Here is an 18,632-nt window from a genome sequence, read left to right as displayed (position 1 = left end):
CACTTTTCATTAGCGACGCCAACCAACTCCAACGGATATCACGCCTCCAACCAGGATTGTCTCTTTGTTTGTTAGCGGGATATCTAAGAGAGGAGTAAAAACATTCGGTTGTTTTTTTTTTGGGTGAACAGATCGCTCTTGGTCCACGGGTCAATCGATTCGATTCTGGGGGCTGATCCACATCTCGGTTTCTTAAAGCCGTGATTGTTGCGCTGCCTTCACGGGCTGGTGGGGAATTCCAACATCAGTGATTTCCATTTCAGCTCAAAAAAACAACAACAACATCAACAACACTGCATCCACATGATGTTTTCTCAGGAAATGAAAGCAGAAGATGAACAATGAACAAGCGCAGACATTGATGGAGGCTGCAGCTTTTCAAGTCATAAGGCTGTTCGGTGATGGCGGACGTTTGTGCTTTTGCAAAGACCTTCTCGTCTCAAAGTGATTTTAATCCTCCTGTTATGTTCAAATTTACTAACATCCTTTATGTTTGGGCTCAATTTGACGCCAGCAGTTTAAAACCTCCACAAAATTACTATAACTTAAATTGTTACCAAAGTTTATGTGTCAGGTACTTTATGTTTCTTTGTTGACGACCTAAATAGCCCTTTAAATATGGCTTTAATGGCTTTATATTATTTCTAAGTCCACAGGACATTGAAAACATATCATGTGAATTTCATGTTTACCCGGTAGTACCCATTACATTAGGAACACTCATTAAATATGAAGCAGAAAAAATGATGTTAATCGTTTATTTAGCCCTTTATCGGGCAAGTGACTATTTTTGGTAATTTCAAAAATTTTACATATCAGGCCCATCCCCTGTCTCAGTTAGTTCAATAATCATTTGGTCTTCACCCAGCCAATCAGCAAAGATCGCTCTACATCCCAGGTCACATGATTGTGGCGTTTGACCAATCTCACTGGCTTTGATTTTCTATAGGAAAATGACATTTTTTGAAAAATTTTATAAAAGTAATTAAGTCATGTCATGTTCACAAATAACAGTCTAGGGTTGTTTTTTTGAATTTTAAAGTATTTCAATGAGTGGGGTTAGAGACGTTGACCCCAGACATAATAGGAGGGCGTATGTTTGGTGGTATGGCTCTACTCTGGGACGTCCCTTTGCTTTCCATGCACATTCATGGAAAGCAAAGAGAGGGCGGCAGGCAAACCCCTCCCCAGTGATTGAATCAGGCACGGAGGGACTCGGGTGGTGCTGGTTTATGCAACTGTAGGCATGCAGGGGAAAAAAAAAAAAAAAAAAAAAAAAGTAGAGAAAGGGAAGAAGTTTAACGACTACCCTCATGTGATTTGCTGATTGGCATTTGCACAGATTGGGATCAGCTGAGCCATCAGCTGGCTGGGCTGGCTTTGACTTCTGCGGCCTGCCTCGGCTCATGTTATGTTGCGTTTATTGGAATTGGTGTCTACAGTCGTTTATTTTTCTCCTCTGTCCCCCCCCCCCCCCCCTTTATCTCTCCGTACTGCATGTTTGCTAGATTGCACCCGGACCACATAGAGTTAGCAACAACATGCCAAGCTGATAAGGGGCTAATGAGGACTAGAAACAGCAGCAATACATCAAGAAATCAGAGAAATGGGGACAGAGATGGTGTGTGTGCGTGTGCAGGGGCAACCTGAGGGCAGTCCACAGGAGGAGGGGTGCCAGTCAATGACAGATTGCGGTGAAGTAAACAAAAGCAGAGGGAATGGTGTCAGATAAAGTAGGTTAAAGGTGGGGCTTCGTGAGCGGGTCTTGAGTTCGGACCTAAATCCTGAGAAAAGGCATGAGACGGCCTCAGATGGTTTGCAGGGCCTTAGTGAGTTTCCACTGAAAAAACCGAGGCTCAGACAACTCGGTGTCATCCCGCTTCCCCGCCTGAAATCCGTCTTGATGTCCTCTGCGAAGAAAATCGATTTGCTACGCTGAGTATGTCACTCGTGTCTGCACTGCAGATGGAGCCGAGATGTCGGAGGGGAAAGTATTTTTTCGGAGCGGAACCCCCGAACCGGTCAAAACCTCGGGTGGAAAAAGACATTTTGGTGTGTGTTATTTTGTCTTCTTGCAAAAATCTTGATAATCATGATCCATCATCTCTTTATCCTGTCTGAAACCGTGATGAACTTTATCTGGGAAAAGGCAAAAGTTCACCTCCGTCTCACTTTATCTCCAGCTTTTCCTCTGTAATTGTCAAACGTATCGCTCCGACATCGAGTCAAGGCGAATTTATTTCTATTTGTCACACTGAATGTGTGTGTGTGAGAGCGAGAGAGTTGATATGAGTGAAGTAAATCAATAGACGAAGCATTGGGGCAGCGAGCAACACTCTGTCTTTGATTTCCCTGCAGTCTTCTTTTAACAAAGTTTAAAATGGAGGTCAGAAAAGTAACAGGATTAAAGGCCGGCGACGTGCCCTTTCGCGATCTGTCTCGTCTCCGGATGTGGAATTCGTTTTTACGGGCCGGGACGGGTCCAAGAAGGAGATGAACAAGGGTCCGCTGTCCAAATACGAGAGTGGTAATCATTAGAGAAGCCCCGTCCCGCATGGCTCCTGCAGCAGCACTGCGACAGACACTGCTGCCTTTTTTTTTTTTTCCTGCCGCCTCTCAGACAGAGAGAGAAATGGATAAGCACACACTGAACGCTGAAAACATTCCTGATACGATTCTACCCTCGTGCATCCGAAAGCTTAAAAATATTCAGCCAATACGACTTGATTTGAATCAGAGCATAAAAACACTCATGATAAACTAATTATCCGGTTTATGAGCGCTGGCCCCAGTGGATCAGCATTAAGAGAACATAACCTAAAACACTCCTTTCCTTTCTTTTCCCTTGATGGAGGACAAGATAAGATCACATACCATGTAAAATAAGACATAAACTAAACCAAATCATCGCAGGATCTGCAAGACACGAGCTGATCTGTGTCAGTGCTGTCCGTTTTTGGCTCTCTCTTGTTGGTCTGCAGCTCCAACAAACTGAGCCAGAAAAGCAAAAATGAGCTTCGGGCTGCAGATCTTTTTTTTTTCACACTGGGGATTACGCAGGACTTACCGGAACACAAAACTGTTTTTTATTTTTTTATTTATTTTTTTTTTCTTGCCAATGAGAAACCATTCGCTGCATTTTCTGACGCAACAGGTTGCATCAGAAAACAGCGATGCAGCTCTTCCAACAAAGGAAATGCAATGAATAAAAAATTAAATTCACCTTAAGCATTTGAAAAAAAAGGAATAAAGGCATGTGCTAGAATTAATGAATGACGTTTTTTGTGGCTTTACTTTTAGCCCTCATCCTACTGTTCTCTCCTACAGCGGCGACACCATGCAGCAGACTTTTTTTTTTTTTTAATTTCTTTTTTTTATTATTTTTTTTGCCTGTTTAGCTATGCTGATCCAGGCCTGCGAGGAGCGAGCGACTTGGTGCCGAGCCTGAGCGATCACGCTGAGCCGCAGCCAGAGGTGGCCTTTAGCCCAGAGCTGAGGCTGGCAGCCGCTGAGCTGAAACAGATGGACCGGCACAGTCAGTCGCCACCCAAATAATACAGACCGAGAGCGAGGAGGGAGAGGGAGGAGATACTGGAGATGCTCCTGATGCCCAAATGAAAATATCGCACAACAAAAACTGAGCAGGAAACATCTTTGATTTTAACACGCAGTTTTGCAGGATGCAGCATCGTCTTTCAACTAACAGTAAATAAAAGAAACAAATTGAAACTTCAACATGTCATTTAGTTGCGTATCCATTGTCCAAATCTTGTTTTTCCTCACACAAGTGCAAAAATCTGCCACTGGGATGAGATAATCCCACATGTTTCCAGTGCAGTTTGACCTCTTTGAGGATTTTTTTAAGTATAAATATAGTTGTAAGCGAAAGTTTGTGCACCCGTTTAAAAACAGCATATTTTGGTGATTTTTTTACTTGAAAAGATGTAAAAACATGTATATGATATATGGGGAAAAAAGACAATATTAGCAGAAAACATTAATGCATAATTACTTTTTATTTCATAAATTGAACAAAAATACAAAACATCTTCTTTTCAAGTAAAAAAAAAAAATCACCAAAATATGCTGTTTTTAAAGGGGTGCACAAACTTTCGCATACAACTGTATTTAGACTTAAAAAAAATCCTCAAACAGGTGAAACTGCACTGGAAACACGTGGGATTATCTCATCCCAGTGGCAGATTTTTGCACTTGTTTGAGGAAAAACAAGATTTGGACAATGAATACGCAACTAAATGACATGCTGAAGTTTCAATTTGTTTTTTTTATTTACTGTTAGTTGAAAGACGATGCTGCATCCATGTGTTTCCAGTGCAGTTTCACCTGTTTGAGGATTTTTTAAAAATATAAATATAGTTGTATGCGAAAGTTTGTGCACCCCTTTAAAAACAGGATATTTTGGTGATCTTTTTTACTTGAAAAGAAGATGTTTTTTATTTTTGTATTTTTGTTCAATTTATGAAATAAAAAGTAACTATGCATGAATGTTTCCTGATAATATTGTCTTTTTTTCCCATATAACAGAGAGACTGTACATTTTTTCAAGTAAAAAATCACCAAATTATGCTGTTTTTAAAGGGGTGCACAAACTTTCGAACACAGCTGTATGTTGAAACCAGCAGAATAAGAAAATGACTTCATTCAAGAAAATTCTGGGTACCGGCTGATTAGCTAACATTTGCTTTCCGAAGAGATTTTTGCAGCGTTGTAGTCGTATTTTAGTCGTTTCATTTTGGTTGTTTCATTTCATTTTTTCATCCTAGTCGATTCAGTGACTCCTTATCTTAGTCCTAATCCAGCCACATCCTGTGTATGAGCCCAACACATGACTGCTTGCGTGTAACACACCAAACTGCGCCCTTTAACAATCACAGCTTTGTGAAAAGACGACTGGAAAATGAGAAACTAATATGTTATTAATGTTAATGCACTGTGGCTCAAAAGACACTTACTGGTCATTAACGGGGTGGAAACTGGTGCTGTGTAAACTTTTATTCATCGTTCACGAAGACTGAGACACCGGAGAAAACAAAGTTAATCCAGTGACTGACTTTTTTTTAATGTGTCATCAGCTTTCACTACAAGATTCTGTTTTAGTTTTTTTTTTTTGTTTTTTTGTCGCACTCTTTGTGGATTAAATTAACACTGAAACACACACACACATATGCAAAACCACCAATAATAATATCTGCAGTGCCAAGGGCTCTCATAGGGGCAATCAGAGGAAGAGAGAGAGAGAGAGAGAGAGAGAGAGAGAGAGAGAGAGAGAGAGAGAGAGTGAAGGTAACTGGGAAGCCGGGCAGAGCGAAATGAGAGAAAAACAGGGGCAGAATGAAGGCGAGATTGTGGCGATTCAGATAGAGATCAGAGCCGCTCCTTTTATCATGAAATGCTTTCATCTTCCAAAAACACATGTTCGATAATGTGTCAGCAAAACTGAGGCTGGAGAGAGAAACGCTGCTGCGTAAATCCTGACCAGGACGGACCGGAGGAGGAAGTGGAGACCTGCCGCTTATTCTTAGGGGGAGAAGAAGAAGAAAAAGAAGAAGAAGAAGAAACACTCATGCATGGATTAGATAAATCTTCAATGAATCAGATGGGCAGATAGATAAATAACCAGAACTTTCCTTTTCGTTGTGTTTTAAATTGTGAGGTCGATTCATTCAATTCAGTTCAGCTTTTAAAAAAGTGCTTTCAGAAAGCTTCAGAGGCCACGGACGTTCATGCTCCAGCATCTAAAATCCAAATCCAAATTCAAAAGTTCAAGCTTTACTTGCTTAAAATGCATTGGACTCTTTTATTTTAATTGGACTCTTTTATTCTATTTATGCACTTTAAACATTTTTAGGCTCACATTTATGTTCTTTATTGATTGATTGAATGGCTGTATGTACTGTTTGTCCTTTATGGTGTGTGTATTTTATGATATATGTATTACGTGTATTATGAGCTATGGGATACAGAGAATTTCCCTGAGGGGATGAATAAAGTATCTATCTATCTATCTATCTATCTATCATCACAAGTGCCGACGCGCATTACAAATGTCAAAATTCAACTATCCTCAAAGCGAAGCTGCAGTTTTACTTAAGCGACCGGTTGGGCCTGATAATAGCAGCAGAAGCAGCAGCACATTAAACCTTCAAAATGCAATTCCCCTTTTTTTTTTAAAATAACCAAAATAGCTAGAGGTTGCAGTGGTTAGCTATGTCTCAACATGAAGTACTGATTTGCTTAAACCCAGCTCAAATCTGAGTTCATTCTATATTCATATTGTATGGATGACTGTAAGACATTTACACTTAAGATTTTTGATAAGCAATCATCAGTAAAGTGGATATGATTCAGAAAACTGTGTTGCTTTACTGTAATGCAGCCTTTAAAACTAGGAAAAGACAACATTTATGCCATATCATGATATTACACTATCTAAAATCCCAGACGACAGCTAGACTTGTGTCACAGCATCGATGTAATATCAACATATCATCCAGCGCTGCTTCCACCAAGCTGCTAAAATTTTAATTCCTCCCCACAACACCGCCTGTTCTTTCATCATTTCTCTTTCCAAACACCTTCATGCACCTGTAATTTGAGCGATCAGTCACTTAACAAGAATAACCACCATGTTTTTCCAAAAAGTCTGGAAAAAAAAAAATGAAAAAAAGGTGAAAAAGAGGACAGGAAGACGGTCGACTGTAACACTGAGACCACCATGTTGAACCCCATCCACACTGTGTCTGAACAGATGGCTCTGCCACATGCCTGCACCACTACCTGAGTGTGTGTGTGTGTGTGTGGCATTTGACATTGCTTATTCTTACTATGTCAAGAACAAGGAAGGAGCACACACACACACACACATGCACTGTGTAAAAGTGTGACCGCTCTCCTCCTTGCAGAAAAAAAAAAAAAAAAAGCCTGCACGCACCTGAAGATGATATGCGTTTAATTATGAATTATGCGTGTGGTGCTGCCGAAGCCGCCGCAGGCTCATTAAAATGTTTGGGAGGAAGCGCAGGCTGGCAGGTGGCCGGCGAGCTGTCAAACATTGCCCCCTGCTGCACGGATGATGAAGTTAAATGGCTGCTCCCAGGTGGAGTTCAGCTCTCCGGGACGGTGATTTGGAGTCGAGGTTTGTCCCGGGTGCAAACGTCTTTATTAAACTCCGCTCCTGACCATGGAGCTATTTATCTGGACTCTTGATTAGACTGCATCGTTTCAGCTTGGGTGGCAATAAATAATCACAACTTCACCCCCCAAAACAAACAAAGCGCAGTGCATAAGGAATGAGAGGATTTCTGCAATGAAAACAAAAGGAGGAAAGAGAAATTCATGAAAGCCAATGCAAATAAAAAATAAAGAGTAAAATAAAAAAAAAGAGACAAAAACTGCAGTGTGGTTTATAGGCAGGCAGAATGCAATCTAACCTCCAAATGCAGGGATTTATGGGTGTAAACTTTAAGAAATGGAGGTTGGCATCTGATGGTCAGCAGCTCCTCACAAAATGAACGGAGCACAAACTGTGGTTTAGGCTGACACTTACCAGCGCCAGTACTGGACTTAAATGCATCTATATTGCTGATTTTACCCGAGACTGATATGTGATAGCAAAAACATTGAGTAAAATGTCAGAAATAAAAGCAAAATATCTTGATTTCCTGCATTTTTGTCACCCAAATGTTTGTATTTCTCAAATAGTGGGAAAAAGAAGGATTTTATGTTGATTATTTTGTTCAATGACCCAAAACCAACAGTCCAGGATGGATTAAATGGGTTTTTGGTGTTGGTCAGCACTTACACACTGCAAAAACTCCAAATCTTACCAAGAATATTTGTCTTATTTCTAGTCATCTTATCTCATTAAACTTAAAATAAGACATGATCACCTCAGAAGTAACTTGTTTTTAGACAGTTTTCACTAGTTTCAACTGAATTTTCACTTGAAAATTTGCTTGTTTCATTTGCAAAATTTGCCAATGAAACAAGCAAATTTTCAAGTGAGATATTTTGACTAGAAATAAGACAATTCTTGGTAAGATTCTGAGTTTTTGCAGTGCAGTTTTGTTCTCGTATTGGTATTTATCAAGTAATGCATCCCTCCTGATATTCATTCAGCTGATCGCTCACATGACTTCGGGTGAAAAGCGCAGCCGAGGCCATAAAGCTTGGCTGAAGTTGCAGGACCTGGACTCGGGGTTTGTTTTGACTCCTTCCCGCTGCTCAAAGCTGCAGCCTGGCAGCGTGACAGGTCAGCCAAGCGCCGTCCAGTAAACACGCTGCTCGTGAGTCTCTGTGAGTTTTGTTTACAAGCCCTGGTTTGCTTGTAATTGTGCAGCGTGAACATAAACAAAGCAAACATAAAAAAATTTTTTAAAAAAATGCAGCCATGTGAAATGTCTCTACACGGGTTTGGACCGAAGAAAACAAACTGGAGGTGTGGAAGTGAAAGCAACAATCCATCGATCTTGACCAATATATGGATCTAATTATCCAGTATAATCGATACTAATATCAATCAATATCGTCATCTGAGAGATACACCTTTATTTTGAAATTCCCATGGCATGTCTGTACCATTTCCATGCAAGCACACTGCCGTCCTAAACGTTCAACTAGTGCCATGAAGATAACAGCAGCCAAGAAAAAGACAATAAGGATTTCTGCTCCTCTCTCAGGAATAAACCAGGAAATATTTTGGATTTCAGATCAACTAACAAATCACACACCGCATGCAAACGATGCCAGGATGAGATAAAATTCATAATGAACCTGGTCGAGCACCTAATACAGAAACTCTATTGTATGACTTATCCTTATTTATACCAGGTCTTATCAACTGTTATTAACTTTTATCTCTTTATTCTTTCACTGCTGAGCTTTTTTTTTAAAATGGTGGTGATTGATTGATTGGATTGTGGTGCTGCAACCGCGGCTGCGTCCGGCACTTTTTAGCCTAAAACAAATTGCATCTGGTCTGATCTGATCTGAAACACGGCACTGAAATGCAACTGATTTATTAATTTATTATTGTAGACTATTGTTGCGAATTCGCCTCAAACCACTTCCAGTCTTAATGCAGCCGAGGTGGTGTATGTATCCCACTGATGCTGTTGATGCATATTTCACACATACCAAGAATTGTATTGGAAGCACTCTACCACCAATAATTTAGCATCTGCTTGAAGGCAAAAACACAAACAATTTATTTGTGTAGATAACTGTAAATAAATTCAGGCAGTAAGGGGTTACTAGTATTAAATGGGAATAATTATATTGCCTCAATATCAATCATGGCCCCTAAACTGAATCGAATCAAAATAGTATCGTGGCCGCCTTCTGATATCAGTAATTATCGTTATCATTGTCCAAAGAACTGCACTACAAAAATGCAAAATCTTACCAAGATTATTTGTCTTATTTCAAGTCAAAAATGTCTTATTACTAGTCAAAATATCTCATTACACTTAAAATAAGACATGATCACCTCAGAAGTAACTTGTTTCTAGACAATTGTCTCTTGTTTCAAGTGAAAATTCACTTGAAACAAGTGAAAATTTGCTTGTTTCATTGGCACAATTTGCCAGTGGAAAAAGTGAAAATTCACTTGAAATAAGTGAAAATTAGCTAGAAACAAGAAACAAATTTTGCCAATGAAACAAGCAAATTTTCACTTGTTTAAAGCAAATTTTCACTTGAAACAAGAGACAAATGTCTAAAAACAAGTTACCTCTGAGGTGATCATGTCTCATTTTAAGTGTAATGAGATATTTTGACTAGTAATAAGACAAACAATCTTGGTAAGAAGTTTTTGCAGTGTGATATAATATCGTATCGTGGTGAAACTCCACATGTCCATTTCAGCGGGGCTAAAGAGAGGGAGGTGAACGTCTGAGAGTAAAACAAGCCAGCACCTTCAGACGGGGACGCTCCTCGCTGCTCTCGCAGATCAATTGTTTTCTCATTTCATATTCTCTAATTGCATTTCTTACCCCCACCCCTCCCCCACCCCCGCCCCCGGTTCAAAATAACTCCTCCAAAGAGTCAGACGTGCATGAATGAGAATCAGATGGCGGAGGAGGAATGCTAAAGCTGTCAGATTGCTGCGGTGTCTGTGTTCGTGGTATTTCGGCGGTGGGGTTTGTGTCAGTGATGCGAGGGGGCAGATTACCACCCCTCGGGGGGCGTAGCTGCTGTCTGCAGCATTTTTGTCATTGCTCGGCGGCGGCTGCACGGGAGTTATTTGCCTACTTGCTGGTTCCCATCACCTCTGAGCTGCGACATATGCTGCTGCAAGCATCAGACAGCTGGACCCTGGGGGGAAATGCCTCGCATGTGCATGTCTAAGTGTGTGTACGTGCCTGTAGGAGTGTTGGTGCACAGTTGTAAAAAAAAAAAAAAAAAAAATCTGAATCCTCTTAGCAAGTGATTATTAGTACAATGAAAGTGCCAGAAAAAAACACAAATGCCAAAAAGTTCATTAAATTTAGCAACTTTTTATAAGACTACCATTACTTCTACAGCCACAAACCCCCAAATCAATCAATAAAATATCACATTTTTGAACAAATAAATCAAATAAAACTGTTGTTCTGTCCATTTCTCATCTCCTGTTGGTTCACATTTTTTAAAAGATGCCTCTCTGTGTTAAGCCCCGCCCCAACATCCTGTCTCCACAGGAAATACATCAGATTAAGGAAGCCGGACGCTCTCAAAATGCTTTTAAAAATCTGATCTGTTCTTGCCTGTGGGATGCGATAATCCCACTTCTTTCCAGTGCAGTTTCTCTTGTTTCCGGATTTTTTTTTTCTGGAAACAAGTATGAATATGTTGAAAGAACAGGAATAAGAGGCAGATCAGACACTGGATTGAAGAAAAGTCTGGAAACAAGTTGATTAGCAGTGGGATTATCTCATCCAGCTGGCAGATGTTTTACCTTGTTCGGAGAAATATGAGATTTTTAACACTGAGGATGACTTTTTAACATGGAGATTTGTTTGATGTGTCTGTGTGTGTCTGTGTGTGTGCATCTCCATATGTGTGAGTGTATAAACGCGCATGTGTTTATGCATAGGTAGTGGACTCGGCGTCTGTGTTTATGTGTGAAAGTGTGTTTCTCTTGACTTTCCCAGGTTGACGCCTGCCGTTTGCCAAAGTCGAGCTGCAGCCCGGAGCTTGGCAACACAAAGAGTGTCATTATATCGTCTGTAAGCGCATTTAGCAGCAGCGTCTTTGCCAAGACGTGTCGAAGGCCAGCTCCCAGAGGTAACAACACATTAAACAACACTTCTCAAACACCAAAAGCACCACACCATCGATGTAAACCCAGTCGAATGAGATAATCCCACTTGTTTCTGATGCGAATCGACTCATTGCCAGAATTTTCTTTATGATCTGCTTTATTTCAACACAAAAAATCACAAAACAAGTGAAACTGCACCGGATAAAAGTGGGATTATCTCATCGTACTGGCAGATTTCTTCACTTGCTTGAAGAAAAAATTAGATTTTAACATGAAATATAGACTGAATGGCTCGTTATGGGGGAGATTTTTTTTTTTTTTTTTTTTTTGCAGGACATGAGCTGGGAAGGAAGTTAAGATGCAAAATTTACCTTGTGTTCTTCTTCTGCGGTGTCCCTATTCCGCTGTGGCCCGGAGGACTTGCATATCGTGCTGTGAGACTGCCAAGAACAGAGAGAGAGAGAAAGAGGAGAGAGAGAGATTCAGTCAAGGAACGGCTTGATGAAATTTTCTTAATCCACGCCTTAATGCAATAACGCGAGTGAGATGAGGCTTTCAGATAGCAGACGAGGGCGGGGGGGGGAAAGTGAGCGAGACAAGGGGAGCAAAGACGGGGGGAAAGAAGAAGCACATGGTCCGCATCGTCGTACACACACAGGCGCACACTTCTTTTGATTCCTCACATGATGGCTCACACATGTTCGTCGCCGGCGCGCGCTCATGACTAAGCCTGGAACGGCGCTCGGCCCGAGAAAAACTTTCACGATTGATTTTCGTGGTGGCCTCGTTTGAAGAGAACCCAAACACGGGCGTTAGGAAATACCCAAAGCGCCAGTCACCGTTTATGGGCCAACGCTCGCTGTTAGTCATGCACGGGGGGGAAGGGGGGGGGGGGGGGGTATCACGCCGGCCTCTGCCTCTGCCGTCACGTTGGACAGGAAGCGGTTTAACCTGCCGAGGAAAACACGAGCGCTGTCAGGACAAAGGCTTTCGATAACCGCGTAAACAAGACGTTAAACAACAGGCGGTCAGGCTGCTGTTTATCCATCTGTGTGTGTGTGTGTCCTAGTGTGTGTGTGTTCTAGTGTGTGTGTGTGTGTGTGTGTACGTGTGACTCGCAAACCATGTGAATGTTTCTCACTGTTCGTCATCAGCTGCATGAACAGAGCCTCTGTTGAAAGCTCAGAGCCACTGGACAAAAAAAAAAAAAAAAAAAAAGTCCCTATCATCATATCATTTATTCTCATCCTGAGGCTTAAAATTTTGTCTTTTTCCAAACAAGTGAAACGAGATAATCCTATTTGTTCCCAATGCATTTTCGAGGAACGAGTAAAGATATGTTCAAACAAAGCCCACCAGGCGCAAGAAAATGACAAGAAAATTCAGGAAAAGTGGGATTATCTCATCCCGCTGGCAGATTTTTCTCTGAATGTGACACTAAAATGACTTTAAATGACATATGACACATGAGTGATGTCTTTTTTACAGTGGAGCCAAACAGAGGGGAAATGCTTGTTGCTGCTGCACAACAACTGAAAACTGGTCACATGGTGGTTTTGCTAAAAGATGAGATATTTGCAGCCTCTACAGTGAAAAGTTGAGGGCATCCAGGTGAACGTGCAAGTCGACTGGCTGGTTTGGGTTTTTGTTGGACGCTGAAATCTCGACAGTCTCAGCCGGGCAGCAGAAAACGGTCGGATGCCGGTGAAATTGTCAAGATCACGAGCTAAACCGTCACTTATGGTCACAGCATCGCAGCAGCAGCAGCACCGGTCTGTCCTCTCTAAGCTGTGTTTTTCTCCTCGTTCTCAGCATTAACACACTTTGGCCTCTGGACAGTGTCCACGGCTGCTGGCTGCACCGGCAAAATGACACATTCAACAGCAAATAACGCACATAACCGCAGGCAAAGACACAGAAACAAACAAAAAAAAAATAGATGTTTATGAAAGCTTGGTGTATGTGCTGCTGTATGTTTTGAAAATGAATAAATGAATTGCATTAGTGTGGTGGAGTCATGGCAGGGTTGACTAATCTGGGCTATTATGGTTAATAGAATCATTTTAAAGAAAAGCGGGACCTTAAATTACATCAAATGCAATAAGCAGCGACTTATTTCTCAACCGAAGCTACAAATAGGAAGACGCGCCGCCTCGCTGCATGTGTAAATAATAGGAAATAATGAAAATGTCTGCCGGAGAAGAAAAAGCCTCACCTAACGTAGGCGATTAAGGGCTTTTAAAGAAAATACTGACTTTATATTGCAGAAATATGACGTGAAGCTCCCGTTCATGTCATTTATCCTGCAGACAATTCAAGCAATTCACTACATTTGAACAGAAACATTTTCCTCATACCTTCCAAGGACTTAAACAGACATCCAGACTTGATTTTTTTTCCAAATAATTCCTCTGGAGAGGGAGCAAACGTGCAGCAGCAGTTCAACAAGTAGCTCAGCGATTTAAAAAAAAAAAAAAAAAGTGGATCTTGATCAGAGCAGCTGAGTTTTTTGAATCTGGGTTCCCATCAGCGGCACAAGAGGGATAAGAGGAAGCAGCGCCAGACTGTTGTTGCCCTTCTTCTCTGACAACCGGGAACAACTTGTCCTCTGTTTTGTGTTTGTGGGCTGCTGGTTTGGCGTTGGTGAGTGAAAGTGGACGGAGACAATAAACCACCTATACTGGGTGGCTGTGAGTGACGCACTCCACTCATCACATCCCATTTTCTTGCTCTCAGCGTGCAACTCTAAACTCCCAGCATGACACTGAAATAAAAACCAAAGGCAACTGCTTCGCAATTCAAATGATGAATTTTTACATTTTAATACGTTCGGCATTTAGTTGATGCTCTTATCCGGACTGAATTCTGATGAGTGCAGCAGTGAAAGAGAAGAAAAAAGAAAAAGAAAAAGAAATGCTTGCTCCACATGCATCACGGTTCATTTTGCAGTTTCTGGCAAATTGATGACGCTCTGTTTTCAGGAGTGTGTTTAAGGTTCACAGGCGGTGAGTAGGAGCGCAGCGGATCACAACACTCGCGGATCGGATCGTGTCACAGTTTCTGAGGCGCTAATCGGATCATTTTTTCGGATCAACAACAACAACAACAAAAAAGCAAAGTTAACAAGACGAATAAAAGTTTGCTGTGGATTTATTTTGTACAGCACTTTAAGGAAATGTTGCCCATTAAATGCAGCGTGAGGTATTACACTTTGCTCCTTTAAACATGGACACTTCTTATTTATATATTTATAATGCCTCTTTCTGATTCTTTTATCCTTGTTCTTCTTTTTATTCCTTTACGTTTTATGGTGTTTTATCCATCTTTTACTGTGACCAATGCATCGTTTTTTCGTTTCACAGTGCATCTCTGATGTCATGTCGAAATGACAATAAAGGAATCTATCTATCTATCTATCTATCTATCTATCTTAACCCTCCTATTATGTTTGGGATCAATTTGACCCCATTCAGTGTTTAACGTCTCAGAATAAATGATTAACATATTTTTTTTTGCTTCATATTTAATGACTTTTCCTAATTTAATGGGCACTACCGGGTAAACATGACATTCACATGATGATGTTTTCAATGTCCTCTACACACTTTGTAACGCATCGGTTATAAATAACAAAAATCTGTACTTAGAAATAATATAAAGCCGTTAAAACACCAAAAATTAATATTTTTTTCCAATTTGAGGTCAATCAGTGAGATTTTATGGTGATTTGCATATTTTTCCATAGTGGTGTAATAGGAATACTGGATGTATAAGTGTGTGTGTGTGTGTGTGTGTGGGGGGGGGGGTTATGTTTTATTTAAAGGGCTATTTAAGTCGTCAACAAAGAAACATAAAGTACCTGACACATAAACTTTGGTAACAATTTAAATCATAATAATTTTGTGGAAGTTTAAACTGCTGGAGTCAAATTGACCCCAAACATTTAAGATGTTGGTAAATTTGAAAATAACAGGAGGGTTCATCAAATACATCATCAATAAATAACCCAATCCAGCTTCATTCACTGCATTAACTTCACTCGTGCTCCCCAGAAGATGAACCCTGTCAACTCTGGAGACCTCATGACCTTTCCTCTAGCGCCACCCTCTGGCCAAACTGCGGTCGGTATAAAGCGAATGAAAGCAAATCACCACGGTTCACGCCGTACAAGCCGCTTTCCTGTTCACTAATGACAGTGAAAATGATCAGGAAGCCGAGTTTGCAAAAGCGCGGAAAGTCTGTAAAAATAAGGATTTAAAAAAAAAAAAAAAAAAAAGAGGTCAAAGGTCAGAGCGACATTTCTCCTGTGACCATAAAATGATCACGTAAGACGAAAATCCTGGGAACAGAAAAGGGACAATTAAGAGCTAAAGGGAGGAGTCAGTTCACTCTTTATGCTCACATTTTATTTGGATTATTCAATGTTGCCAATTACCTTCAACTTTGTATCAACTTTGTATCATTTGTCTATCAACTTTGTATCATCTTTGTCACGATTTGCATTAATTTGACTCTAATCTGATTCAAAATCGATACTAAGTTGAATATTGACACTGCATAGGCTGAATAAATGTGTGTGTGTGTGTTGCTGATGAGCATTTTGGCTGCATGTTATTCTGATACTGCAGCTTCAGATTAAGATCAGGCCCTGCTGAGGAGATTATTAGTTAAAAATCAACCCCCGAATAAACGTTTTATCTTTATGTAGAATTAAAGTGGCCGTCACGGGCTGAGGCTGTGCTCACGTCTTCGTGAGGTCGAACTCGGAGTGATGAGGCGCCGCTGAGGCGACGGGCAAATTTAAATGAACCCTCTTACTCTCTAAAATATGGCTCTGTAATTGCTTGCTCTCTCTCGCTCACACACACACACACACACACACACACACAAACACACACACACGCGCGCAGTCGTTCTCCATTTCCATCTCCCCCCTCTGGACAATTAACCTCACTCTCAAACGCACCGGCGATGAAGTGCCGAGTCATTGTACATCGCTAATTGACCTCGGAGGTTTTCATGACGCGGTGATATGCTAACGAGCTTGGCGGCGGGCGGCGGGTGGCGGGCGGCGGGCGGCGGGGGCCCGAGGAAACGCGCTCGGGGGGGGGGGCGGCTTCCGCATTACGGCGGCGAGCGCCTTCTTATCGCCGTGGAAACGAGGTATACGAGACGTGACACGCCGGTTAATGATCTCTGGCGGCGAAATACGTTCCCGCTGGCCTTTTCGGCGGCGGCGTGTGTGTTTTCCCGCTCCATCAGGACGCCTAAATGGCGCCCGGCACGCGGAGGAGGAGGTGAAGCGAGCCGAGGATTAAACGAAGGCCCCGGCTAAAAACTTTAACTTTAACATCACGCCGCTCTTAAAGTAAAAGCCTCTGATCTTTCTTTTTTTTTTTTTTCTGTGGAGATTCGGAGTGGGAGTGCGGCGCGCGGCTGTTAGCGGGGAGGAAGAGGGTTTTTTTTTTTTTTATCTTTAAAAGCAACAGAGGCCGCAGGAATCCGAGGCGAGGTAATGAAGGGTAAGAGCCGCTTGTGTAGGAGCGACCCGCAGTCGCGTTGAATAATCAACCGCGGCACGTTATCTGTCAGGGGGCGAAAACTGCGGCGCACATTTTTTCCCACCACAAGACCGCCCCCCCCACTTATAAAATGCAGTGAAACATGAAGGCAACGGTATGGACTCCCCAGCCTGGAGCGCTTATCCAGCCCACCACTTTTAAGATCTTTCCATGTGGGGGGAAAGAAAAAAAAAAAAAAAAAAAGACAGGAGAACACATGAGGACAGGATGCAAGGGGTGGGTGGAGGGTGGCGGGGCGGTGGCGGGGCGGCGAGGGGGGGGGGGGGCTTAGCCTGTCACTTTTGATCAAATACAACATACATCAACATGGCCTCCCTGCACCGCCCCGGGACGCTGCGGCGCACGTGCAGGCGGACACCGGACGCCGCCTCTGTCGTATCGACGCAGGCAATATCAGTTTCAGCTTGATTGTAGGTCAGAAACTGATGGGATTTAGAGCCAAAATGGCCGACGTGCTGACAGCAGGTGACGAAACGCCACCGTCCGACGTGGCCCTGATGAGCGCCTGTGCCTCCATCCTCGTTTCTTCAAGTCGTTTGTGCACAGGACTCTCATCCAGATGTGTGTGTGTGTGTGTGTGTGTGTGTGTGTGTGTGTGAGTGTGTGTGTGTGTGTGTGTGTGCCACCGAATGAAATCCCAAAACGCCCAAGGCAGCAACAGGTTGCCTGCAGTAGAAAAATCCCTCATCGTTGCTTTACGCTGCGTCTATCCCGCGTTAATGCTGTAAACAGTCAGAAATGGAAGTCTTACTTGGGCATTTATCGTGCCTTTACAGCGTTTTCCACACACACACACACACACACACACACACACACATACACACCAAGCAGCCTGCTGCCAGCCACCCAGAAGAATAAAAAAACGTAATGAGATAATCCAACTTGTTTCCAGAGCTAATCAGCTTGTTTCCAGAATTCCCTTCAATTAAGTGTTATTTTCTTGATCCGCGTTGCCAGATCTGCCTCGTTTCGACCTATTTATACTCGTTCCTCGAAAAACAAAAAACAAAAAAAAAAAATTCCTTGTGAAACTGCGTCGGAAAGAAACAGGATTAAACCCATCCCACCGGCAGATGTGTTTTCACCTCCTTTTGAAGAAAAACAAGATTTTAGCGGCGAAGATGGCGCAGATTAAGGTGCAGGTTTGTTGCGGTGAAAAAGCCCAAGGAGCTCAGATGAAATATGTTTTATTCGGCCACAGAGACCAAAGTATGTCAACTCGACCGTCTTCTTCTTCAGAGGTTGGAAGGTGTCAGCAGGTCAGGAGACAGTTGAGTCAAAATGTGTCGGTGCCAGCAGCTGAATAAAGGACTTAGTATGTACATGCATGTGAAATTAGATTTAAACACTGAAATAACAAATAATTTTCTGCAGTGCAAATCACGCTGCAGAGAAATTTATTTTGTAGGAGATCTAAATATAGACTGGCTTTCGAAAAACTGTCCTATGAAGAGGAAGCTTAATGATACTGCCACTGTATTTTTTATTTGACCCCAGGAAGAATAGCAACTACTGAGGCCGTGACTAATGTGGATCAACAATAAACAATAAACAATAAACAATATCACTGCAAAAACGCAAAATCTTACCAAGATTATTTGTCTTATTTCAAGTCAAAAATGTCTTATTTCTAGTCAAAATATCTCATTACACTTAAAATAAGACATGATCACCTCAGAAGTAACTTGTTTTTAGACAATTTTCACTTGTTTCAACCGAATTTTCACTTGAAAATTTGCTTGTTTCATTGGCAAAATTTGCCAGTGGAAAAAGGGAAAATTCACTTG

At 41.8% G+C, this 18,632-nt stretch overlaps 1 protein-coding gene across 4 annotated transcripts in view; it reads right to left on the bottom strand.

Annotated features, from left to right (window-relative positions):
• nav3 (neuron navigator 3) overlaps positions 1–18,632 on the bottom strand; it is a 490,514-nt gene that overhangs the window by 152,941 nt on the left and 318,941 nt on the right. For all 4 annotated transcript variants that reach the window (XM_030045462.1, XM_030045459.1, XM_030045460.1 and 1 more), the window contains exon 6: positions 11,635–11,703. In XM_030045462.1, coding sequence (XP_029901322.1) covers positions 11,635–11,703 — 69 coding nt within the window. The remainder of the gene's footprint in view (positions 1–11,634; positions 11,704–18,632) is intronic.

Source organism: Myripristis murdjan, chromosome 23 (assembly GCF_902150065.1).
Source record: "Myripristis murdjan chromosome 23, fMyrMur1.1, whole genome shotgun sequence".
NCBI classification, from domain to species: Eukaryota; Metazoa; Chordata; class Actinopteri; order Holocentriformes; family Holocentridae; genus Myripristis; species Myripristis murdjan.
Note: the sequence above shows the minus strand (reverse complement) of the source record. Positions and strands in the feature narration are given on the sequence as shown.